At 42.9% G+C, this 27,863-nt stretch overlaps 1 protein-coding gene across 15 annotated transcripts in view; it reads right to left on the reverse strand.

Moving 5' to 3' along the window:
* Positions 1-27,863, reverse strand: part of ARVCF (ARVCF delta catenin family member) — a 505,185-nt gene that overhangs the window by 46,562 nt on the left and 430,760 nt on the right. For all 15 annotated transcript variants that reach the window (XM_038372964.2, XM_043498177.1, XM_043498178.1 and 12 more), the window contains one exon: positions 23,119-23,190. In XM_038372964.2, coding sequence (XP_038228892.1) covers positions 23,119-23,190 — 72 coding nt within the window. The remainder of the gene's footprint in view (positions 1-23,118; positions 23,191-27,863) is intronic.

The following is a 27,863-nucleotide window of genomic DNA, read 5'->3' on the forward strand; positions in this document are numbered from 1 at the left end:
CCAACATACCTGCTGTTTGACCGACTCGCTTAAATGCCCAATAATCATAGGCAAATTAGACACGAACAGCTTTGTGCATGAACATATACATCCCTTGGAAACAGTTCTAAATCTCTGTTAAATTTAATTTGGATAGCACTGCAGGAAGAGAGAATATAATCAGAGAGAGGTAGCTAAGGCCCCAGTCCTACAAACACACGTGTGCAAATGGGTCTATTCACGGTAATGAAGTTAAGCAGGCTCAGGGCCCAGACTGGTAGCTATGGATAAGATTCTTTGATCAGATATATGGAGGAAGCACACAGACAGTCTTCCAGATACAGAACATGGAAATGTTTCAGAGCACCCCAAATCACAATCTGTCCTCTCTAGACTTAAAGTGGCCTCAATAACGTCATGATTCAGATTCACAAGCCTTCAAGAAACTCATGCTGAGAGATTCCAGAGCATAGAAGCAACAGAGGCTATCTGAAAGGAACAGAGCAAAGAAAGCATGCACGTGGGCATGTCTACACTGCAGAGAGTCTCAAAGCCCAGGTCAATTGACTAGGCTTGTAGAGCTTGGGCTGTGGGCTAATACTACACATTCCTACTTGGGCTGGGGCCCCATTCGCATCAGGTTTCAAGTTCTAGCGTGAACATCTACACTGTTCTTTTTAGTCTATCAGCCTGAGCCCCATGAACCCGAGTCAGTCGACTCGGGCTCTGAGACTCACCGCTGGGGGTTTTTCTTTGCAGTGTCAACATACCCACACAGAGCAGCATTTGGGGTTCTGAGAGTTGCTCAAACCACTGCACTTCCCCACAATTACAAAAAGATGGCAAGAACCCCTTCTTTGTGAAAGCCATACTGTTAGAGACAGGATTTTTATTTAGTGCATTTTTTAAAAAAAATCTGATAAAATTATGCAATTATATAGTGACTTTTTTGGATGAAAAGAGGTCAGTTTTTAAAATGACATTTTATAGAATTTTAGGTAAAAGTGGATAATTCTACGTAAAAGCGGATAATTCTACGTAAAAGCTATTCATATCTGTATGGAGCTTGAAAAACAAAACAGTGCCATGAACTCTGCAACAAGCATCATCAGATGTATGTTCAATGCATTTTCCATCACATTAGCACCTACATCAATTTTTAAACGTTTACAAACACCCACAGCTGTGAGGCTCTGACTGGGCTGGGCTGGCCTCTCTGGCTAGCTGGCTAACAGCTGGATTTAGAAATTGGAAGCACTGACTTTCAGGCACGTCAGGGATACAATCTCGTCAGCGCACACGGTCTAGGGAGGGTTGTGTCTGGCCATGTGTGAAAATGCTTTAAAATTTCTCACCACTAGATTCAATTTCAGTTTTGTTTTCAGTGGGTGGGTGGTTAGAACTCGGAAGGGAAGCTGGTTGTTGCATTAAACCCTAAACACACAGTTCCTACTAAGGAAAGCCTTACAGGGTTGCACAAATCTGGGAGTCGTATGTGCCCTCCTGACCGTATTAAATGTTATAACCTACCCATAACTCAAAGGAAAATGTTCTCCTCTTGGAGTAGACTTCATTTAATGGAATAAGTGGGATTAGGTCTCATGCTCTTAACAGTCATATGTTGTTCTTTCCTTGAGAAATCCCAGCACACACAATGTATCTAGAACCACAGTCATCTTTGTCACTGATCTCGGCTCCTAAGCCCGTTGGCTGCCTTTCCATGCTTACAGATAGTGCAGCCACATTTTACACTCTCCGTATTTGGGATGCATAGAGTACCACCAAGAAGGAACAGGAACCCCAATGCATTTTCAAGGGAAGTCAAAAGCCTCCATTGCTAAGCATTTAAAAGTCATTTGGGAAACTAGCTAAAGCATAACTCTTTCTGCAGATCTTTTCATGTTCCTGACCTTGCATGTTTGTCACAAGAGTCTTAGGAGAAGCTTTTCCCTCATCATTTTTTAAGCTCTCAGCAGGACATGATGTAATTATGTGCTTGATCATGATCACAGCTTTGATGATTGCTATTTCAAAGGTCTCAAAGCAGAACTCATTAAATATTCTTTCTGGTATTGCATTTGAATGCAGTGTCAATATGAAAAAATGACTGTTTTGAATGGGGAAGGTTATCTACATGTCTTGTCAGCATGCTCTAGAGTGCTGGTCTGGGAATCAGGACACCCAGGGTCTAATCTCAGCTGTGCTACTGACTTGCTGTATGACCTTGGGTAAATCACCTCAGCTTTCTATGCCTCTGTTTCTCCCGCCACCCTATGTTCACCTCGTCTATTTAGACTGCAAGCAGTTCAGGGCAAGGACTGTCATGAAATGTCAGACGCTTCCACTCAATGTCGCCCAGGAGTAAACGTTTGAGAATTTGAACTTGCCCTACCCTTTCCTTGCAAAAGCAATAACAAATTCTCCAAACTTCTTTCAGAACATCTGACACCCATTAAAAACCATCAGCGATGCTTTTGTAACAAGCTCCGCCCCCCTCCCATGCCACTATTTGCCCATCAGGAAATACACTACACTCCATGCTAGCCCTGATGGCTTCTTTTCAAACCAAACAGTGGGGGGGGTGGGGGGGAGAGATTGAGGGAATTGGATGGATGTTAGAGAGCCATGGTTACAGAATATTTCATGCAAGTAAAGTATATTCTTTCATCCTGTGTGTCCAGTGGGGTCAATAATTCAAAGATGGCATTTTAGAAACCCACACACTTTCTTAGTGCCAGACTGGGCTATTATTAACGCTGGGATTGCTGAGAGCTGCGCTGCCCATGAAGGGGCCTTAGGAGGCACAGTGCCTCCTGGAGAGTTCCTTGGCAATGGATGGAGAGCGTGTCTAATGTGCACCCTTCTGCTGCTGACCAGCTGTTTGATGTGGAGGGAGGGCAAAGCTAGGGCCTCACCTCCTGCCCACCACTTTTGGTGTGATTTGTGCCCACAACGGCCATATTAGCAGGATGCAGCCCCTGTGCCCTGGAGACCACAAAGATGGCAATTGTGGCGAACCCTGGTACGGGGGAGGATGCTCATTGCATCTTCCTCATTCTGGGCAAGAATGAGACACAGTTTAGCCCTAAATGAACATGTGGCATTTTAAATATTGCCAGCTTCTCCTGTGAGCAAGACTCGGAACATTCAGCGAGATACTAATGGCCCAGGAGGCTGAAGTAAAAATGTTTTGTCTCCCCCTGTGTAGCAATCATTGTTCATGCTGATCATCTGAAATTAAGTCGGTTAGTGATCATCTTCTCCCTGGCTCCAAAGCAAACAATAGTTGGACTGATACTAGATTCCAAACTATGCAGAGGTGACATTGGTTTTTAAGTTGACATGCAGCTTTGAATGGCTGTTTTATTATATATAGTTTCTGTCTCTCAAAAGTTCAAGGTCATTTTTCTTTAATGCACAGTTAGACATAGGTATATGGTACAATAAGTCATATCATTCCCCTGCAAGGATGGAGCAGGGGAGGAGGTGGGAGGGAAGCTTTTAAGCCTGACTTGAGCACTCAAAAAGTTTTACAACTGAATTTGGTTTTATATAGCACATTTCACACTTAAAGTATCTTACAGCGTTTTACAAAGTAACGAGTCACATAATGGACTGCAATGGCTGTGTAGGCAAATGCACTAGCTATTATTAATACAGAGAAAACAGAAGTTTTATGTTTTGATCCTGTTACTTACCCTTCTGCAAACAAGTCAATGCATCTTAGTTTCAATAGTTTCATTCCTTGTGCATCACTGATTCTTGAGGTACAAAGGTTATTTTAGACTACGTTATCTTTTACTTCTTTGGTTAAAATTCACTTTTAACACTTGAAGAACTGTTCTTGTTGAACTGATAAACTGCTAAGACCTTGGTGTACACATTGCTTCCCTCTTTGTTGGGTTATAGCAAAGACCTCTTTGCTGGCCTCCTGTGGTCTGTTTTCTCCTTTTGTAGTAAGCTCAGAACCATGAAGCTATTTTATTTTGCATTTTTTTTGGTTTTCTCCAAGATTTCAAACATGTTCCTGAAAAGCGATTTATAATGATACTGCGAGGGTTCCAGGTTTTACTGTATTATGATGGTGCCAGATGAAATGTGCTCACCTCACAGTGAAAGTAAGTTATAAACTCCCTTGAAAGTCAAGCTGAGATCTGATAGCAGAGAGTTTTGCAAATTATGAGTCGGTAATAAAAATTCTGTGGCCTGAATTCTGCCCTAAATTAATCTGACAATTTGGACATGCAGTTGGAACTTAAAGAATTCAGGTCCTTCCCCTGGCTCTGTAGGGCTAATTGAAGTGAAAGGCAATAAAAACATATTTTTGCTGCTGACATAAGCAGTTATATCTGTCCATACCACAGAGAGCAGATCTGGTCTCCTCCTTAGTCATTTGCCAATTCTAACTCTAACTTTGCCAATGTCATCTCTTTCAGAAGAATTTTCTTCCTTGGGAAATCCACACTGTGGGTTTCAAGACACCAGTTTCAGACATAGCTGGAAACATACTCCCAAGGTAAGGCTCCACTGCAGCTGGAGGGGGGCACTGTGATTGGCAGCGCATGCAGACATACCCAAGCTAGCTAAGTACTCTTGCTAGCTCACTAAAAAAAGAAGGGAGGCCACAATAGCATCCTGATTTCTATTTTTAGTGAGCTAGCTAGATTATAGCTAATGTGAATACGTCTACATGAGCTGCCAGTGCCCCAGCTGCAGTGGCTCAGTACCTTCAGCAGCTGTGTTGAGAAGAGAACCGAAGTATCCTGACTCCTCCCATCCATGGCCTATCCACTGACTAGACTACACTCCCTTTCTTTACAGTGCAGCATTTTGCTCAGAGTACAGCCATACTTCATGCAAACCATGGGCTATGGAACATGTCGATCAGGAGGGTAGGGGTGTCCTATACTCTCCAGAGAAATGTCCCGGGATAACATTTTTTTTAAAAGGATTGACGAGATTTAGGAGCCTCAGTCCCACTTTCAAAAGTGCCTGAGTAACTTAGACCTTTTTAAAACATTATCCAGGATGTTCTATTCCCATCTGGACAGCCAAGGGACTCGATTTACCATCTTATGCAGAGTTCTAACAGTTTCTTTTGCTTGTACGCACAGCATTTCTGATAAGCTGGCAGGACATCCAAGACAGCAGTCATTCTGCCTCAGTTGTTCTGAAGCTTTCTGCCAGTCTCTGAGTTTGACAAGTGCCTCTGTCAGCAGAATGTTGCTGCAGTGTTGTTGGTGCACAGTAGGAGACACTCCTAATTTTGTGCAACAAGGTTTTTGTAATGACCTTCAACAAGTCAATTTAATTTCCACACATTGGCAGCAGCAGCTTGATGCATATTCCTTGCTCTGTAATAATGTTGGCTAGGCAACCAGGCAACTTCTTGATATTCACCCTTCTTAGAAGCATCAACTCCATTGTTTTGCTTTGTTTTTTAAATACACTTATGCTAAATGGAATAGTCTTCTCTATATCTTTTGTTGTTGCTGCTTAATTGAAACTGAAGAAATGGCATGGCAGGAATCCTACTTAATCCAACAGTTTTGGATGGATGGGCAGAGTTTTTCACCACTGTGACTAAGTCCCAAGACTGAGACAGCTGCAGTGATGCGGAAAATGCACCTCTCCCTCCAAGTCCTCTGTTTTCATTCCCGGAAGGCTTGCTTGGCACATTCTCATTTTTTAAACAATTCTATAAGAACATCTGCATAATGAGCTGGACTCCGTAATAACAGTTGTATTTTAGAGTAACTATTATAATTGCTTGTAGAATAGAAGTGGTAAATGAGACATGCAAAAACACACACACAAACCAAGGAAGAGGAAAAAAATATTAACCCTTCTTAGCCAAAGCAGGCAGCGATGCATAACATAGGGTAGTTTGGGAGGAGAGGAGAAAACAGAAGAAACAGTAGTAGCAACCTGAAGCTGTCACTTTCCAGTGGTATCCATTTTATCTTCAGAAATTGTAGCCACGTACTTCAATCCCAAGTGAAAAGGAAATGCAAATACACATTAGTTGTTCAAGTTTTAAAATACTGTCACTTGTCTCATAATTGTAAGGCAACATATGTTGCCATAACTAAATTAAAATACATTACCTGTGCAGTCAATCTGCTAAAGATCTAATTTTATTTAAAGATTTACACACACAGAGTAGAGCATCATAAATGACACTACCTATCTGTGATGGGGTGCCTGCCCCACACTGTGCTCTGAGGGGTTAATAGAGCCCTTGGGAGGCTGTGCAGGAAGCAGCCAATCAGAGAAGGGCTGAACGGAGCAGCCAATCAGGGTCAAGCAGGCCCATATAAAAAGGGAGCTGCAGGGCAGAGGAGTTCAGTTTTCTGCTGGGAGCCCAGAGAGGAAGGATGGTCTCTGGAGGGCTGAGAGAGCTGCCAGCACCCTGGACAGAACAGTCCTGTTAGCAGGGACTGGGGGAGCGAGAGACAGCTCCTGGCTGGCTGCTGGGGTTTGCAGGCTGAGACCCTGAGGCAAGGACAAAGAGGATGCTGGGGCCATGAGGAAGTGGTCAGACAATTCGTTGCAGTAGCCACTAAGAAAGTGGCTGAACAGCAGACTGCAGGTCCCCGGAAGGGGGAAGCACAGAGTGTCGCACGGCTGGAGGGCTGTCTGGCTGAAGAGGACGCCACAATCCTTGGAGAGACGTGGGTACTAGAGCAGGAGCGACGGCGGCGAGGTACCACCCAAAGAAGGCACACTAACGTGCAGAGCTAATCCCCAGGACAACCAGCAGGAGGTGCCAGAGCAGTGAGTGATCCCCATTACACTATCCATAAAAAAGAGGGGGGGAAAAAAAACCATTGAAAGCCTGAACAGTAAAAATAGTAAGCACTTTATAATATTTTCAAAACACTCCATGTACCATAAATTACTTAATCCAGCCTCACCACACCTCTGTGTGGTAAATAAGCATTATCCAGGACTGACCGAAACTGGGTCTATACTGAGCTTTCTATTAAGATTTCCCACCATTACAGTACCAGCAGTGCTAACAATGGTGGGAGTTCTACTATCTACTATAGATAAAGCACTGGTAGCTGCTGCTGTTTTTACTATCATGTCATCTACTTACCTGACAAGGTTAGACAGCACCAACAGCCAGTCTAGTGCAATGGCGCAAAATGTTTAAAATATGTTTAATACGGACACAGCCTCTGAGGTCAACAGACATGCCCAAGGCCATTCAGCAAGTCAGTAGCAGAGCTGGTATCAGAACTCAGAGTTTCTTTGCTGAACACTCTGCATCATACTTCCTCCCTTATGGCTACCATAATTACTCTGTGCGGCAGTGGAGCACCTGCTGTTTTGTTACTTATAGGCTGTTTTATTCTATGAGTTTATCTGTCCCAGGCTAGTTTAAGATGTTCTAAGCACATGCATTATAAATTTCATTTTCCATGAATGTATAAGTTGGCCACAAATTCACAACAAAGTTAGAAAAAGGAAATTTACCAGTGGGGATCCTTGCTTTTCTAAAGTACTGATAGTTATTATACTAGAGCTATATTCTTGGGTGTCAGCCTCAGGCATGAGAGATTGGGGAACTGACTTGTGAAGTAAAATAATTTATTATATAATCCCCAGAGAGCCATAGAATCTGAAGAGGCCAGGGGGAATATCTAGTCTCGGACTACCAGGCTTTTCCCCCACTAAGGAAATGTCAACGTTTAAGTATAAGGGAGAAGAAGAAGGTGAGCGTGGACATACCTTCACTATCAGTGATTGTTCTACAGTCTTCATTGTGAGTCTGGAGAGGAATCTCAGTTGGACAGTACAGGCCCAACTTTGGAAAAACCTTCCTGCGGATGGAAGAGTGCTGCAATTTCCATCTTTTCCAACCCAGCCGCCTTATTTCATGTGTGCATCCGAAGTAGCTTTGCTTAGTATTTCTTTCACAAGGGGTTAAACTCTTATTCCTTAAGAGGCTACAATCTGGGCCAAATTCTAAGGGCATGTCAACATAAGCACTTACTGAACAGCAAGCGGGAGTGTAAATCTACAGGGCTCCAGAGCACCACGGACTTAAGCATCCATGTGGACCCAGCTGAGGTGCACTAAACGTTCCCTACTGTGCAATGATCTACTGCAATTTAAAACAGCAGGACGTCAAAGTGCACCAGGAACTTGTAGGGCACATCAGCAGGGTCCTCACGTACACTTGGTGCATGACATGCTGTAGAGCTACACCCCAGCTTGCTGTGCAATAAGTGCTTATGTAGACACACCAATAGGTGAAGTCCCCAGAATCTCTGTCCGTGAATATATGTGCACAGTAGGTAATTTTGAAAGATTAACACCATCTATCTGGTAAAATGAAGAACAGAATCTAAATACGTAGCAAGACTTTGAGAGAAGAGTCGTCATCAGAGGACAATAGCAAGCAATCCTAGTCTCCATTCTCAACGGCCTGCTGGGAGATTTCAGTCGGAACTCTAAGCCCATCACTTTACACAAACACCACAGGCTTCAAGAAGAAAGAATGCTCACACCTTCTGATCATAAAGGAAACAGATGCATTGTTAAAAACGTGGAGGCAGGCACTGTGAATGACTATTGGAGCTTGGTGAGCTATTCTGCAAGAGACAAAGATACATAAGCCTGAATAAACAGGAATAGACTCGTCTGCTATTTGTCTGTTAAACATTTATTGAAGCTGCATTTCTAAAATGCAGCCACACTAGCCACCTGCCCCACCTCCCCCTGCGTTTCTCTGAAGCAGTGTTAACAAGAAGTGTCAGCTGGGTTTTATTTTTCTCCTAGTTTTCTTCTGGCATCCAACAGCTGCTACACATTTCGCAGAAATCATAGAATCATAGGACTAGAAGGAAGGGACTTTGAGGGGTTATCTGGCCCAGTCCCCTGCACTCATTTCCTTGGATCTATGTATTCCAGATGTTCTGTACCAGGCCCTCAGCTCCCACTGACTTCATTTGGAGTCACCTCAGCACCTGGCAGGATAGGACCCTAGTGATCATGCTCTCTGTTCAGTGGTTAATAGTTTAAAAACCCTTCAACCTCATGTGAAAAACAAATAAACCAAAAAAAAAAAACCACTTTACAGATTTGCAGTTTCTAGAGTAGTTAAAGTCTGCACTGTATTTTGAAATGAGACAGGGGTCAGATGCCATTCCTTGGTTAAGGAAGGAAAGGGCTTTATTTGCAGTCTGTGGAGGTTAAAGATAGAAAACGCTATTTTGAAAAGCACTTTGCAAGGGCAGGGATGGCCAAGAACAGCGACGCCCAGCAAGAGACTGGCAACCCCCTGCGGTCTCCCAGCTCAGGAACAGACACAACCGAGCATTAGGTTATATAAACGGAGATGCCGTTATTTCTTTGTTTTTTCTTGCCAAGTTCAGCAGAGCTGAAACCCCAAGGAAACCCTTTGCATGGGGATTTGGCAGCAGCAATGCTACACATAGGGGCAGAAAGGAAGCAAGATTCTTACAGCATTGCTGCCATGGAAACTGCACCAGTCACCTTTCCGAAGTATTTGTGCTTTTGCCAGTCAGAAGCCTCTCCTTGCTACCTCTCCCAGTCCCCTCCCAGCCCATATCTTTTGTTGCTGAAAATGTATGAGAAAAACCTATCATTACTCCTATGGTGAAACAAGCCACTGGGGGACAGCCAGCTGTTTCCAGCTAGTTAAATATCTGTTTAAAACAGGTTGTTGGAGTTTTTTTTAAAACCTCTTGCTACCAAGCTGATCTACGTGGAAAATGGAGGTCGTCCCAGGGATGCCACGCTGTTCACTGCTTTCTACCTGCATAAAAGCAAACAAGCAAGGAGGATTTCTTTTAAGAGCTATGCTAATGATTTATTTTATGCAACATCTGTGTAGCAATGGGAGCTCACTGCAAGACAAGACTGTGAATTAGTGCCCAGTGAGATTGTTTTAATGAAGCTCAACAGCCCTGTGTGATTAAGATACAGTCAAATCTACCTCAAAACCTACTAGCTAATATTGATACTGTACTGTAGGACAATAAAGCATTTAGAATAATGAATACGACAAGGAATGTCATGACAAAATAATGGTATTTTCCATCTGAAGTGAAGATATCTGTGCAGTCGGGAAGATAATCCTAACAAACTAGCCTAATAAAAGCTACAGTTGTACTAGTGATTTTAAAATCCATTTATGTCAGAATACACCCTGAATGGAATGGAAAATAATAGTGCTGAGGACAGCCATTTGTAACAGTTACCCTATTACATGGCAATAGTGAATTTAGATTTCACGGCTATAAAAAGAATGCTTGTTTCAATAGATTCCTACCAAGGCAACTTTTTCTGCTAGGACTTCTCTCTCTTTGTCCCTTTGCCATCACCCAAGCTAGAGCCATAAAACATTCAGAAAAAATACAGCATTATTTTTGCAGATGGCTTGGGAGACAAATAGGAGCATTAGGTAAGGCAGAGAATAGAGAAGCATCTTCTCAGCATGCAAGTGGACACATCTCTGGTGACAACTAATATTGGACAAAATATTGGTTACAAAAGAAACTGATCAACAACATTTGCCTGGCTCTGAGGTCATGAAAAGTTTGTGCAAGTGGAACAATTCTATGTAACAGACTTATTTATGACATTTTGTTCATAACGTGAACAGAATGTGAGATCAAGATGACTAAACAATTTGTGACCAACATAACCCATGCTAACAGTATGGCTGGTACCTACCTCAGCTAAAAGGTATCAGTCATTTGCCACTAAGGGGGAGGAAGAAGGGGAGGTGCCACATTGTGTTAATGTGGGTTACAACAAATTTTTATAGCACTTTTTTGAATTTTGAGCTGAGCTGCTTGCAATTAGTCCAATAAGCCATATGGTACGAGTCCTGGCTCCTTGATTGGCTGAGAGTCGATAGAAGCTATTTAAGACTCGTTCAGTTGGAGCAGCTGTATTTTGCATATTCTTTCCTGATGCCGTGTTGGGGAAAAAAGAGTCCCAGCATTTGAGGTGGAGCTATAGCTCCGTCCAGTGGCCTCCCAAAGACACTAAACTGCAAGGGGAAGACGAGTCGCATGCCCAGACCTGGCGTATATTACATTGGTGGACGTGCAGGTGAATGAACCGGTGATGGTGTGGCTGATCTTGTTAGCTCCTGTGATGGTGTCACTGGTGTAGATATGCGGGCAGAGTTGGCATCGAGGTTTGTTGCATGGATTGGTTCCTGAGTTAGTTACTATGGTGCGATGTATAGTTGCTGGTGAGAATATGCTTCAGGTTGTCTGCGGGCGAGGACTGGCCTGCCTCCCAAGGCCTGTGAAAGTGAGGGATCGTTGTCCAGGATGGGTTGTAGATGTGTTTGGAGAGGTTTTAGCTCAGGACTGTATGGTGACGGCCAGTGGAGTTCTGTTTTCTTTCTTGGGCTTGTCTCGCAGCAGGATGCTTCTGGGTATACGTCTGGCTCCGATGATCTGTTTCCTTATTTCCTCGTGCGGGTATCGTAGTTTTGAGACTGCTTGCTGAAGATCTTGTACGTGTTGGTCTCTGTCTGAGGGGTTGGAGCAAATGTGGTTGTACCTCAGCGTTTGGCTGTAGACAATGGATCGTGTGGCGTATCCGGGATGGAAGCTGGAGGCATGAAGGTAGGCATAGCAGTTGGTGGGTTTTCGGTATAGGGTGGTGTTAACGTGACTGTCACTTATTTGGACTGCGGTGTCTAGAAAGCGGACCTCCCGTGTAGATTGGTCCAGGCTGAGGTTGATGGCGGGGTGGATGCTGTTGAAATCATGGTGGAATTCTTCCAGGGTTTCCTTCCCATGGGTCCAGATGATGAAGAAGTCATCAACGTAGCGTAGGTAGAGAAGGCTCGTGAGTGGACAAGAGCGGAGGAAGCGTTGTTCCAGGTCAGCCATAAAAATTTTGGCATATTGTGGGGCCATGCGGGTGCCCATAGCGGTGCCACTGGTCTGAAGGTATATATTGTCACCAAATTTGAAATAATTGTGTGTGAAGATAAAGTCACAGAGCTCAACAACCAGTGGTGCTGTGGCATCATCAGGGATACTGTTCCTGACAGCTTGTATTCCATCTGTGTGTAGGATGTTTGTGTAGAGAGCCTCTATATCCATGGTGGCTAGGATGGTGTTTTCTGGAAGATCACCAGTGCATCGTAGTTTTCTCAGGGTTAGGGTCACAGAGATAGCTGGGAGTGCTGGTGGCTTAGAGTCTGAGTAGAGAGTCCACATATCCGGAAAGTCCTTCAGTGAGAGTGCCAATGCCCGAGATGATGGGGCGTCCAGGATTTCCGGGTTTGTGGATCTTGGGTAGTAGATAGAATAACCCCAGTTAGGGCTCTAAGGGTATGTTGATTTGTCCCTGTGTTAGTGTAGGGAGTGTCCTGAGTCGATGGTGCAGGTTCTTAGTGTATTCCTATTGGGATTCCTGAGGAAAGTGGCCTCATGTTATGATTCATGACATGTAATTATTTTTAGAGACTTTTAAAGGTTTGCAAAATAATTAGTTTCCATCTGAATGGCACTCCATAACCCAAGTTCAGTAGGCCAAGCAGCAATTTATTGCCACATTTCAAACCAGTGGTGAAGAAAGCAGGGGTCAATGGAAGAATTCCAAAAGGGGATGAAAAACTAAAAAGAAAACAATCCAGAATAAATCGGCCAATTTTTAAATTACAATCAATGAGTTAACTGAATGAGTTTTGAGTAACTAAGCATAAGCCACCTGGTTCCCACATTCTAAATTCCTGGCACATGAGGAGAGGTGAGAATTTAAATGTATCAGATTGGAAAAAAAAAATTTACCAAGGGAAGGCCACACAGGGGATTCTCCTATCCAAGGTAATAAAGTTTCTCTGATTCAAGATACTGGAAGACAGAGGAGCCCGTATTTCACTGCTTTTTAAATTATGAACAACAGGGAACTAAAATGAACATTGTACTTCGTAAAGCAACAGAAATTAGAGACTTAATTCTGATGGGAATTCTCAATTTCATGTGCCTAAAACTTAGAAGATCTTAATGTAATAACACGTTACACGTTCTCAGGCTGAGAGTAAGAATTCGCCTTACAACTTCCACTAGCAGGAGGAGGAGAAGTGGGGATGGTACCATTATCAGTCAGTCATTTATTCATAACACTGCAGTCAAAACTAATGATTGAAAGGAGTCAGAAAAGAGTACACAAAACACTTGAATCAACTTGTAAGATTTTAAAGAAATCAGATGAAAGTGACGCAAGTGCTAGAGCAGCAGCTAATCTTGATTATGGGTTTGTGAATAAGATAAAACTGTTAGTGAAGTTTCTCTTTCACCGCGCGCGCGCACACACACAGTGTCACCATTTAGTCAAAGAGAAATTATCATTTTTGTAATACACTAGCTTAGAATTATTACCCTGACACTACCAGGAAGTCTAAATATAGTTGCTTATGGGCAACACAACAGTTTCAACACTCACCTTCTGGAATAAAAAATGTGTTTATAGTATCGGACTAGATAGAAAGCAACTGATCATTGTGATATATATGGAGAAGAAATTAATCTGCTAGCAAGTTCATCCAACATCTCATCCACCAATACCCATAAACTTTCAGGGTAAATGCACATGCACAAATTCAAACTAGTTTTCAAATACACACGTTTTCACAAACAGCTTCTTGCAGCAGCACAGAGTTGTTAACAGGACATTACAGATTTGTTCCATTCCTAAATAGCTTTAGTTTCAGGACCTAGGTTACATACCTTCATCCTACGCTATAGGCAACTTTTGCAATTAAATTGCAGTTAAGAACAAAATAATCACAGGGATGGACTGGCCCTCAGGAAGCAATCTGCAGGATTAAGTACCCCTAAAATTATTCCCACCAGGTGTTTGTCTAACCTGTTCTTTAAAACTTCCAATGACAGAGACCACCTTGGAAGCCTATTCCAGAGTTTAACTACCCTTGTCATTGGAAAGTTGTTTCTACTATCTAACCTAAATCTCCCTTGCTTCAGATTAAGCCCATTACTTCTTGTCCTACCTCCTGTGGATATGGAAAACAATTGATCACCATCCTCTTTATAAGCAGCCCATAACATATTTGAAGACTTATCAGTTCCCCTTCAGTTGTCTTTTCTCAAGACTAAACATACCCAGGGTTTTGTGGTTTTTTTTTTTTTATATTTTCATCACAAGTCAGGTTTCCAAAACCTTTTATTATTTTTATTTCTCTCCTCTGGACTCTCTCCACTTTGTTTACATCTTTCTTAAAGCATGGTGCACAGAACAGAGCACGGTACTTCAGCTCAGGCCTTAGACCACTGCTGAGTAGAGCAGCACAATTACCTGCTGTGTCTTATATACGACACTCCTGTTAATATATCCACAATATTAGACTTTTTTTTTTTTTGCAACAGCATCACGTTGTTGACAAATTCAATTTGCGATCCACTATAACCACCAAATCCTTTTCAGCAGTACTGCTGCCTAGCCATTTATTTCCCATTTTGTATCTGAGAATGTGATTTTTTTTCCTTTCTTTGCACTTGTCTTTATTGAATTTCATCCTGTTGACTTCAGACCACTTCTCCAATTTGTCATAGCCATTTAAAATTCTAATCCTTTCTGCCAAAATGCTCGCTACCCCTCCCATCTTGGTGTCATCCAGAAATTGTATAAGCACACTCTTCACTCCCTTATCCAAGTGATTAATGAAAATTTTGACTAGTACCAGACCCAGGACACATCCCTGTGGACCCCACTAGATACATCCTCCTAGTCTGACAGCAAACCATTGATAACTACTGTACTCTGAATATGGTCTTTCAACAGTTACGCGCCCATCTTAGAGCAATTTCATCTAGATCACATTTCCCTAGTTTGATTACGAGACTTATGTGGAAATGTGTCAAAAATCAAGATATATCATGTCTACTGACTAGGCCAGTAACCCAATCAAAGAGGGAAATTAGGTTTGTTTGGCATGATTTATTCTTGAACGGTAGAGGTAAGCGAATAACAATTTTATCCATTAGTTCATGCATCAGGTAGAGATGGACCTGAACAAACCTTCTTTTGTCCAAACACTTCCAGTCTCCATAATGGGATGAACCAAACCCCAAAGCTGGGCCCATCTCCAATATCTGGGTATCTAACAACAACCTATATTATGCCATTATACACATATACTAAAAGCAGATGGTTTGTTTAATAAAAATAAATTGTAATTTATAATTTAATTAGTATTAACCAGGTTTGACCACATAGAAAAGCAAATCTAATGGACAGGATTTCCCTGCCCCTTGCCCAAGAGATGGACAGACTAAGGATTTAACCACTCCAGAACAATGTCCTAAACTTTAAACCAACTCCAGAGGGGGCTTAAGCTAATCAACACATTTCTTGAAAAGACTTGGTTATCTCACCAATCTGCTATTCTGACTACAGCTGCAGCCTTCACTGAGAGAATGATTCCGGATTCTCCCCCCTGCCCCCCAACTTCTTGTGTTCTCCCCTTTTTGATCTGCTCAGTTTATTTTCACCTTAACACCTGTAGAAATAAGGGCTCTAAAAGCAAAGCAAAGGCACCATGCTGCGTTGTATTTACAATTTTTTTTTTTTTTTTGCGCACAGGAGAAATCAATACTTGCATTGTTTGTGATATTCACTGCCAAAAAGGACACACTGCAGAGGAGAAAATTAGCCGATAGAATTTTTGTCAACCTACTTTATAATGGTGAAGGATTTTAGAAAAATCGTTTTTCTAACAATGGACTGGAAATGGGTATTTTGCTCAGGACCTGCCCCAGGTTAACAATCATGTTTTCCCATTAGCACTCTGCCATTCCCTTCTGACTCACATGGGCTCTCCTCAGTTCCGGCCATCAGAAGCTTATCTTCCCACCCCATCTGTCAGAAAGATGAGCCATGTCCTTCAAGGAGGAAGAAACAGGAAAAAGCTGCTCTTTAGACTTCTTTTCCCGCTATGGGAAGAGCACTCCAAACAATGCCACAGAAAATTTTCTATTAGATGGGACCATTTCTGAAAACACTGTGCACCCTCTGACACCATATTAACAGATTTCTCCACAAATAAGCAGCCTTAAGCTGGAAGTGTTTTCCTGCCAGAGAGCGTGGCAGAAAAAGGTCACAGGTGTTCAATAAGATTCAAGGCTAGGCAAACTCTGTCCTTGCACTTCAAAACGAACAGCCATTGGCGAAAAGCAGCTCACATTTTTAAGACACTAGATCCTTGCTTGAAAAAATGCATTATATCAACAGCTCCATTCCACATGGAAACCAAATGAGTTATCCCAGGGCAGAATACATGAACATAAAGCCAGGCAGTCACCCCAAACCTGCTTCTCTTTTCAATACACCAACTTGTTTATAGGTTGTCTTGACCGGACACTGAAGAAAAGGTGCCAAAACCTATGGCTATTTCCATTTAAACACATTCAGCTGTTCATTAGGCAGAGATTTGTGATTAAGGGCCTGTGGATGCCAATTTAGCTTTCTAGAGATATTGGCAAATAGGACAGCTCCTTCTCTAGTTCAGTTTCTTAGTGAACATGAACACTGGATCAACTAAACCCAATGATCACATTTATGACATTTCTATAAGGCAGGGATTCTCAGCCAGGAGTCTGGGCCGCGAGCAGGTTTCAGGGGTCCACCAAGCAAGACCAGTGTTAGACTCGCTGGGGCCCAGGACAGAAAGCCGAAGCCCCACTGCATGGGGCTGAAGCAGAAGCCTGAGCAACTTAGCTTCATGGTGCCCGCTGTGGCATGGGGCTCCAGGCAATTGCCCTGCTTGCTACCCCCTAATGCTGGCCCTGGCTTTTAAATGCATAAATCCAGTTGTGGCACAGCTGGGCTGTGGAATTTTTATAGCATGTTGGGGGGGGGGGGGTGGCTCAGAATGAAAAAGGTTGCAAACCTCCGCTATAAGGGAATCGTGACCAGCAGTTTTTAAGGCTGTTCCTTAGCTTGCCCAATGAACCCTAGGGAAGTTCACTTTAAGATTCAGAAAACCTAACAGCACTGCCTCCCAACAGTCTGTTAACTACACAATGTTCATTTGCTGTGCTGCATGAACAACTCTTATAGCAACTGTAGTTTTGTTTGCTCACAAAGATTCCTGCAGAAAACTCAATTTAATATGGCTTTAATAATCCATAAAACAGATTAATCTATAATTGTTGTTTTTTGAAAAAGCACTTCATTGCGTCACTCAAACCAAACGCATTTGATCATTAAAACTTGCATGATTTTTCAATCTTCAAAATGAGATTCTTACTTAGCTGAAAGGTGATTTCATCAGAGTCAATTATGCTCCAGGGCCCGGATCTGACCCGAGCTGTTAAACTGTTTTGAAACTGCAATTTTATTTTGCTTATCTTTCTGAACAATTCAAAATAGCAGCAATCTTATTAGAACAGTCAGGACCCAGGAACTGTCAGGTAAACTGGCTGTTTTGCAGGAAACTTCTTGTAGGGGGGAAAAAAAAGTCAAATGTTAATTTGCTTTTCCTTCTCAAGTACACTTCAGCAAATGGTTTTTCATGTCCCTCTTTTCCCAAGAGGTATCATCCATCAAAATGCTGATGGGACTAATCTTTTGACCTAACCTAGTAGGTGATATGTAGTCAAACTAGCATTATCCATATAAATTAAATTTGGGTTCCTCAAAATTATCAAAGAAAACCTCTTGAACAGCATGCAATCTTAGCAGCCACAATTTTAGCAGCCTAGCTGCATAGGCAAGGAGATTAGGGAGACAAGATGGGTGAGGTAATATCTTTTATTGGACAGAAGTTGGTCCAATAAAAGATATTACCTCACCCATCTTGTTTCTCTAATATCCTGGGACCAAACACAGCTAACAACACTGCACAGGCAACGAGACATAGTCGTGACTCCCAGCAGGAACATCCACAAAACATTGTCAGCAAAGTCCACCCCCAGCTTTTTTTTTTTTAAGAAAATAGAATGTTTGCACCAGATGCATGTCTCTGTAGAAAGTGCGTGTGTGTCCATTTTTCTCTGCCTGGCACTCACATTGCAACCACATTTAGCAGTAAATTAAAGGGCTGAGGCCTGCCTTATGCCATACATGTAGAGTTTGTTCTACTTTCCTTTTTACTTTGGATTTCTCAATCCTCTAACAAGTAGTTATCAAGCCCATTTGTCCAAAAAGTGAAGTGCTCATTTAAGCACTTACAAAAAACAGCCACCTAGAACATATTTCAGGCCCAGCCTAAATTTTTTATCCTTAAAAGGCCTCTCTGCTCTGCAACCAAACCCATGGGCCCAGCCCTGAATCAATAAGTGTGTGAAGGCTCTTTGCATCTTCCAGGAGCGCTGAGTATCTTGCATGTTTAGACCCAGATCAAAACTGGTACTGAAGCACAAGTCTAGCAAGATACAGCCACAGTTTCCTTAGCAAAGAGAGCCAACCTGTGTCTATATATAAACCAGTATATAGACTGAGGCCAATAGATCAGTTCATAAATAACTCAGTCTCATTCCCCATAAAATACTTGATAAACACTTAAATTTTTAACTAGGTAACTATATATAAACACCACCACCTAATCTTATATGAAGCTTCGATAGATCTTAAGGTGCTTCATAAAGGAGGTCAGTAGCAGGATCCCCGTTTTACAGATGGGGAAACTGGGGCACAGAGAGGACATGTGACTTGCTCAAGGTCACCCAGCAGGTCAGTGGTAGAGCTGACAATAGAATCATAGACTTTAAGGTCAGAAGGGACCATTATGATAGTCTAGTCTGACCTCCTGCATAATGCAGGCCACAGAATCTCACCCACCCACTCCTGTAACAAACCCCTAACTTATGTCTGAGCTATTGAAGTCCTCAGATCATGGTTTAAATACTACAAGGTGCAGAGAATCCTCCAGCAAGTGACCCATGCCTGAGGTATCCCAATTCAGTGCTCTATCCACTAGGCCACATAGCTCCCCCCACATTGCATGTAGAGTTTATACTGTGGATAGGGAGGCAAACATTCTCTTTCATTTATTTTCCTTACCTTTTTTTCCTTTTTTAAATAAAGAAAATGAGAAAAATGCATGTGTGCATTAATTTTTTTCATTTAGACCCACTTAGATCTTGATAGTCACATCTCATTTAGGTGAATGGTGTTCACTGAAGAGTTTTCTCTGCAGGGCAGAGTTAACAGGGCAGCATTGCATCAGTTTGCATGGCAAAGGCTGTATCTTTGCAATGGAAAAACAATTTTATTTTAAACGAAAGCTTGAGATTTGCAAAAAATTGCAGTATGCAGCAAACATCACATGAGATCCCCAAATTATCCCCTAAATTACTGCTGAAAGAGTACCTCGCACCAAATGTTTGTGAAGAGATTTCACTTCTCCCAACAGCTGAAACACACACAATGCCAAAAAAAGCCAGAGCACAATCCATCAAAATCTCCCTCTGGACCTCCAGTCTCTGGATGCCCTGAAAAGCTACAGAGTAGCAGCCATGTTAGTCTGTATTCGCAAAAAGAAAAGGAGTACTTGTGGCACCTTAGAGACTAACAAATTTATTTGAGCATAAGCTTTCGTGAGCTACAGCACACTTCATCGGATGCATTTGGTGGAAAATACAGTGGGGAGATTTATATACACACACACAGAGAACATGAAACAATGGGTTTTATCATACACACTGTAAGGAGAGTGATCACTTAAGATGAGCCATCATCAGCAGCGGGGGGGGGGGAGGGGAGGAGGAAAACGTTTTATGGGGACAAGCAAGGTAGGCCATTTCCAGCAGTTAACAAGAACATCTGAGGAACAGGGTGGGGTGGGGTGGGGGGGAGAAACATGGGGAAATAGTTTTACTTTGTGTAAGGACTCATCCATTCCCAGTCTCTATTCAAGCCTAAGTTAATTGTATCCAGTTTGCAAATTAATTCCAATTCAGCAGTCTCTCCTTGGAGTCTGTTTTTGAAGTTTTTTTGTTGAAGGATAGCCACCCTCAGGTCTGTAATTGAGTGATCAGAGAAATGGAAGTGTTCTCCGACTGGTTTTTGAATGTTGTAATTCTTGACGTCTGATTTGTGTCCATTTATTCTTTTCTGTTGAGACTGTCCAGTTTGACCAATGTACATGGCAGAGGGGCATTGCTGGCACATGACGGCATATATCACATTGGTAGATGCGCAGGTGAACAAGCCTCTGATAGTGTGGCTGATGTGATTAGGCCCTATGATGGTGTCCCCTGAATAGATATGTGGACAGAGTTAGCAACGGGCTTTGTTGCAAGGATAGGTTCCTGGGTTAGTGGTTCTGTTGTGTGGTTGCTGGTGAGTATTTGCTTCAGGTTGGGGGAGCTGTCTGTAAGCAAGGACTGGCCTATCTCCCAAGATCTGTGAGAGTGATGGGTCATCCTTCAGGATAGGTTGTAGATCCTTGATGATGCGTTGGAGAGGTTTTAGTTGGGGGCTGAAGGTGATGGCTAGTGGCGTTCTGTTGTTTTCTTTGTTGGGCCTGTCCTGTAGTAGGTAGCCACTATGGATATAGAAGCCCTCTACACCAACATTCCACACAAAGATGGACTACAAGCCGTCAGGAACAGTATCCTGATAATGTCATGGCTAACCTGGTGGCTGAACTTTGTGACTTTGTCCTCACCCATAACTATTTCACATTTGGGGACAATGTATACCTTCAAATCAGTGGCACTGCAATGGGTACCTGCATGGCCCCAGAGTATGCCAACATTTTTATGGCAGACTTAGAACAACGCTTCTTCAGCTCTCGTCCCCAATGCCCCTACTCTACTTGTGCTACATTGATGACATCATCATCATCTGGACCCATGGAAAAGAAGCCCTTGAGGAATTCCACCATGATTTCAACAATTTCCATCCCACCATCAACCTCAGCCTGGACCAGTCCACACAAGAGATCCACTTCCTGGACACTACGGGGCTAATAAGCGATGGTCACATAAACACCACCCTATATCGGAAACCTACTGACCGCTATTCCTACCTACATGCCTCTAGCTTTCATCCAGATCATACCACACGATCCATTGTCTACAGCCAAGCTCTATGATATAACCGCATTTGCTCCAACCCCTCAGACAGAGACAAACACCTACAAGATCTCTATCAAGCATTCTTACAACTACAATACCCACCGCTAAAGTGAAGAAACCGATTGACAGAGCCAGAAGAGTACCCAGAAGTCACCTACTACAGGACAGGCCCAACAAAGAAAGTAACAGAACGCCACTAGCCATCACCTTCAGCCCCCAACTAAAACCTCTCCAACGCATCATCAAGGATCTACAAGCTATCCTGAAGGACAACCCATCACTCTCACAGATCTTGGGAGACAGGCCAGTCCTTGCTTACAGACAGTCCCCCAACCTGAAGCAAATACTCACCAGCAACCACACACCACACAACAGAACCACTAACCCAGGAACCTATCCTTGCAACAAAGCCCATTGCCAACTCTGTCCACATATCTATTCAGGGGACACCATCATAGGGCCTAATCACATCAGCCACACTATCAGAGGCTTGTTCACCTGCACATCTACCAATGTGATATATGCCATCATGTGCCAGCAATGCCCCTCTGCCATGTACACTGGTCAAACTGGACAGTCTCAACAGAAAAGAATAAATGGACACAAATCAGACGTCAAGAATTATAACATTCAAAAACCAGTCGGAGAACACTTCCATCTCTCCGATCACTCGATTACAGACCTGAGGGTGGCTATCCTTCAACAAAAAAAAAACTTCAAAAACAGACTCCAAGGAGAGACTGCTGAATTGGAATTAATTTGCAAACTGGATACAATTAACTTAGGCTTGAATAGAGACTGGGAATGGATGAGTCCTTACACAAAGAAACTATTTCCCCATGTTGTTTCTCCCCCCCACCCCACCCCACCCTGTTCCTCAGATGTTCTTGTTAACTACTGGAAATGACCTACCTTGCTTGTCCCCATAAAACGTTTTCCTCCCCCCCCCCCCCCGCTGCTGGTGATGGTTCATCTTAAGTGATCACTCTCCTTACAGTGTGTATGATAAACCCATTGTTTCATGTTCTCTGTTTGTGTATATAAATCTCCCCACTGCATTTTCCACCAAATGCATCCGATGAAGTGAGCTGTAGCTCACGAAAGTTTATGCTCAAATAAATTTGTTAGTCTCTAAGATGCCACAAGTACTCCTTTTCTTTTTGAAAAGCTACAGGGGCTGCTGACTGTAGCAGGGGAAATTACCATTATCAGGGGAAGGTCAATTAGCAGTGGATGAAATAAAACCCCCAAAAGACCTAAACTAATGCGAACTAGTGGGGAACTATAAAGCTGTCATTGAAAAGCAGATTGTGAGGAAAGTGGAAAAGAGGAGAGGAGAGCTCTTGTAAATAACCTCCTATGTCTTCTTCTCTACATAACACCCTATGCTTGTGTCTATTGTGGAGAAAGTGCAAAATTGTGTTTTATGAGTCGATCCCATGTTTTGTCCCTGGATAGAGGCACTTTCACCCAACCCTAGGCTTAATCTGCCCCCATTATCTCCCATGGCCAGTTTAATCAATAGAAATCTACATAAGAACGGTCATACCGAGTCATACTAAAGGTCCATCTAGCCCAGTATCCTGTCTTCCAACAGTGGCCAATGCCAGGTGCCCCAGTGGGAATGAACAGAACAGGTAATCATCAAGTGATCCATCCCCTGTTGCCCATTCCCAGCTTCTGGCAAACAGGGAATGGATTACCTGTTCTGTTCGTTCCATTTGGGGCATTGGCCACTGTCAGAAAACAGGACACTGGGCTAGACGGACCTTTTGTCTGACCCAGTATGGCCGTTCTTATGTAGGTGTCTATTGATTAAACTGGCCAGAGGAGATAATGGGGGCAGATTAGGTTTAGGGTTGGTGAAAGTGCTTCCATCTAGGGAAAAAACATGGGATCCACTCACAAAACGAGTAGTCAAGTATTGTACATGGAAGAGAAGCAGCACATGACATACATCTATTATTTCAACTGAGTACAAAATCAAGGTATAAGCACTGTATGTTGCTCATTTTGCAAGTCCCTTTAAAAAATTCCAACCTCCCATTTTCCTTATTTTCAAGAGCACATACCCAGATTAGTGCATTACCTTTTGCTGCTTCAGACCGTTTGGGCAAATCAAGTGTATCAAAGTTTCTGTCCAGATCTCCATTTTTCTTTCCTGTACATAAAATAGGACAATAAATGACAAAGGGTTTCAGTGCATGGATAGAACAGTTACTGTACTGTGCATCTACAGTATGAAAGGTGGTAACAGTACCAGAACATACAATAAAATCTCCTTTATTTGTATATATTCAGCCTTCAATCCACACGCGTAGCCATTGTGTCTGTATGAGCAATTTAGGTACAAAACTGCACACCTCCTGGCTTGATTTACAAAGATTCTGGCTATCTGCAGTTCCCTTCAATTCAGTGAGTCTTATGGGTGGCTCAACTCCTCTGAAATTCATGCCATTTAGCTTCATTGTCAAGTTATTTTCCTCACTCATAAATCCAGTGTATTGTGCCCTTAGAAACAATGTAGACAAAAATTCTTGCCTCATGTCTTCCAGCTGCATGAGGCTCTCTCTCTGGTTTTTAGTAGAAGATGCATCTTGTCTACTAGATTCACTGTGAACAGCTTGGAACAAGGATGAGGTTCAGAGAGAAACAGAATGGACCCCCTTTTTAGTGCCATTTGCTTAAATGGTTCTGCAGGAAGGCCTGGATTTAATATATCGCAGAGAGGACAGCAAATAATCTCAAACTGCCCTTCAATTAACACAATGTAATTTTGGCTGCTTATTAGAAACCAAGGGTAGTGATTTTGTGCTTTAAAAACTTGGCTAAGGGATGTGGACAGATTCATACCATTACATTAACTTTAATTTAAAGGAAGTTTAATTTAGCAGAAAGTAGCATGCTGGACATTTTGACAAAACCCATGTAAAAATGGGCTTGCTGGTGCATGCATGAATTCAGGCTTTGAATTAGGGGCTCTGAAAATAGAACATAAGAATGGCCATACTGGATCAGACCAATGGTCCATATAGCCCAGTATCCTGTCTTCCAACTGTGGCCAATGACAAGTGCTTCAGAGGAAACAAACAGAACAGGGAAATTATCAAGTGATCCATCCCCCAGCATCCAGTCCCAGCATCTGGCAATCAGAGGCTTAGGACACCCAGAATATGGCTAATAGCCATTGATGGACCTATCCTCCATGAACTTGCCAAATTCTTTTTTGAACCCAGCTACGGTTTGGCCTTCACAACATCCCCTGGCAACGAGTTCCACAGGCTGATTGTATGCTGTGTGAAGAAGTACTTCCTTTTGTTTATTTTAAACCTGCTGTCTATGAATTTCATTGGGTGACCCCTTGTTCTTGTGTTATGTTAAGGGGAAAACAGCATTTCCTTAGTCACTTTCTCCGCACCAGTCATGATTTTCTAGACCTCGATCGCATCCCCCCTTAGTCATCTCTTTTCCAGGCTGAATAGCCCCTGTCTTTTTAATCTCTCCTCATACAGAAGCTGTTTCATCCCCTAATAATCTTTGTTGCCTGTCTCTGTACTTTTTCCAATTCTAATGCATCTTTTTTGAGATGGGATGATCAGAACTGCACACAGTAGTCAAGGTGTGGATATACCAAGGATTTATACACAGTAGAACCTCAGAATTACGAACTGACTGGTCAACCACACACCTCATTTGGAACCAGAAGTATGCAATCAGGCAGCAGCAGACACACACACACACACACACACCCCTCCCAATCAAATACAATACAGTACTGTGTAAAACAAACTGCTTAAAAAAACATCAAGAGAAAGTTTAAAAAAAGAAGATTTGACAAGGTAAGGAAACGGTTTCTATGCTTGTCATTTAAATTAAGATGGTTAAAAGGTTTCTTCTGCATACTAAAGTTTCTAAGCTGTATTAAGTCAATGTTCAGTTGTAAACTTTTGAAAGAACCACCATAACATTTTGGTCAGAGTTACAAACCACCTCCATTCCTGAGGTGTTCGTAAATCTTAGGTTCCACTGTAGGGTATTATAATATTTGTCTTATCTATCCCTTTCATAATGGTTCCTAACATTGCTAGCTTTTTTGGCTGCTGCTGCACATTGAGCAGATGTTTTCAGAGAACTATCCACAATGACTCCAAGATCTCTTTCTTGAGTGGTAACAGGTAATTTAGACCCCATCATTCTGTATGTATAGTTGCAATTATGTTTTCCACTGTGCATTATTTTGCATTCATCAGCATTGAATTTCATCTGCCATTTTGTTGCCCAATCATCCAGTTTTGTTAGATCTCTTTGTAACTCTTCACCGTTTGTTTTGGGCTTAACTATCTTGAGTACTTCTGTATCATCTGCACATCTTGCACTGTTTACCCCTTTTTCCAGACAATTTATGAATATGTTGAATAGCACTGGTCACAGTATAGATCCCTGGTGGACATAGCTATTTGTCTCTTTCCATTCTGAAAACTGACCATCTATTCCTTTGTTTCCTGTCTTTTAACCAGTTACTGATCCATGAGAAGATCTTCCCTCTTATCCCAAGACTGCTTACTTTGCTTAAGAGCCTTCGGTGAGGGACCTTGTTAAAGGCTTTCAGAAAGTCCAAGTAAACTATATCTACTGGATCAGCCTTGTCCATGTTTGACTCCTCAAAAGAATTCCAATAGATTGAAGAGGCAGGATTTCCCTTTACAAAAGCCATGTTGACTCTTCCCCAACACATTGCATTCTTCTGTGTGTCTGATAATTCTGTTCTTTGCTATAGTTTCAACCATTTTACCTGGTTCAGATGTTGGGCTTACTACTGGCCTGTAGTAGCCAGGGTCGCCTCTGGAGCCTTTTTAAAAAATTGGCATCACATTAGCTATCCTCTAGTCATCTGGGACAGAAGCTGATTTAAACAATAGGTTATGTACCACTGTTAATAGTTCTGCAGTTTCATACCCGAGTTCCTTCAGAACCCTTGGGTGAATTCCATCTGATCCTGGTGACTTAGTACTGTTTAATTCAGGGGTGGGCAAACTTTTTGGCCTGAGGGACACATCTGAGTGGGGAAATTGCATGCAGAGCCATGAATGTAGGCCTGGGGCAAGGGGTTGGGGTGCGGGAGGGAGTGCAGGGTGTGGGAGGGGTGCAATGTGCAGGAAGGGGCGTGGAGTGTATGAGGGGGCTCAGGGAAGGGGGTGGGAGTGCAGGAGGGGTGCGGAGTGTGGGAGGGGGCTCAGGGCAGGGAGGAGTATGGGAGGGGGCTCAGGGCAGGGGGTTGGGGTGCAGGTGGTGTGGGGGGTGTGGCAGGGGGCTCAGGGTAGGGAGTTGGGGTGTGGGGTGTAGGAGGGGCTTGGGGTGTAGGCTCTGGCCCAGCGCCTCTTACCTGGAAAGGCTCTGGAATGGCAGCGGCATTGACCGGGGCCCGGGCAGGCTCCTTGCCTGCCTGCCCTGGCCCTGCCCCACTCCCAGAAGCAGCCGGCACTACGTCCCTGTGGCCCTGGGGAACTGCAGGCAATGGGAGCTTAGGGGAAGTTATCCATAGGTGATGGCAGCGCGTGGAGCCCTCTTGCCCCCCCCCCAGGGCTGCAGGGACGTGGTGCCGGCTACTTCCGGGAGTGGCTGGGGGCTGGTGGCACCATAGGTGTGGCAATCCCATGGGCTGTAGTTTGCCCACCCCTCATTTAATTTATCAATTTGTTCCAAAAACAACAAGGTGGGGAGATGAGGTGGGGAAGGATGGTTTAATTTTCACCATTTTTCCCCTACTAAGAGGGAGGGAGGAAACAGTCTGCTCTGGAGCAGCCACACCTTGGTATTGTGTTGACTTCAGGACTCCTTACTATCAGAAAAGCATTGACAGATTGGAGAGAGACTTTAAAGGAAGAGCAAAAGGCTGGAGGGCTTAATGAGGAAATATTACAATATTTACAGTTTAGCTCTGGTTAACAACTAAGTGTGGGCACAATCACATAATTACTTTTCACATTGTACAATAATCAAGATGGGAAAGGAATTATTTAGGATGGTACAAACTAGGAGCAATAGGATGAAGTTCAGACCACCACCATTTAAGCAAGCTAGCAGTGCATCTACTGACTGCAGAATCATCTCCCACGTGAAGGGTTGGAAGTTGCATCAGTTGAGACATTTAAAAATATACAGGACAAAGCACTTGAAAATATAATGTAGTGAGCAATCTGGCTGTGTTGTAGGACTTGGTCATGAGATGGGAAAGACCTATGAGTCTGAAATGCAAGAAGCATCACTAGCTTGTCAATATTTTTGGCTCCAAAATAAACCAACTGCTCCCAAACCATTTACGGCCGGTTTCACTTTCCACTGGAGTCAGTGGGAGCTCTTCAATTTACTTCAATGTAACTGGATCAGACTCTTAAAAAACATTTACCAACATGACAATTGCCAACCAAATTAATCTCAACAGACTACAGTTTGCCCCTACACCAGTGCATATGGCTATTCCTTTTGCTCTTTATCAGACATTGGAAACATGCATCTAAAGCTTTGTTGGTTTGAAAAGTATGTTTTCTTAGTTGTTCCAGATCATAAAGTCCCATTTTCTTGTCTGCCAAAAGTTCATACCACCACATTTTGTTCCATTCCTTTTGAAAAATCTCTTTGCTAAAATGAGGGATGGGAATTAGTGATAGCCCTAAACTCTCACTCCAATTCTTGGACCATGCAAAAAACTCAGGCACATGTTGCTTGGGGAGCTAGCGACACACAGAGGAAGACAAAACGTCAGACATTATGATAGGATGCTACTTTTTATGTGACAGTTGAACCTGGCTGTTCAGCTGAAAACCCTGCTCTGCT

This window comes from Dermochelys coriacea, chromosome 15 (genome assembly GCF_009764565.3).
Source record: "Dermochelys coriacea isolate rDerCor1 chromosome 15, rDerCor1.pri.v4, whole genome shotgun sequence".
Taxonomy (NCBI): domain Eukaryota; kingdom Metazoa; phylum Chordata; order Testudines; family Dermochelyidae; genus Dermochelys; species Dermochelys coriacea.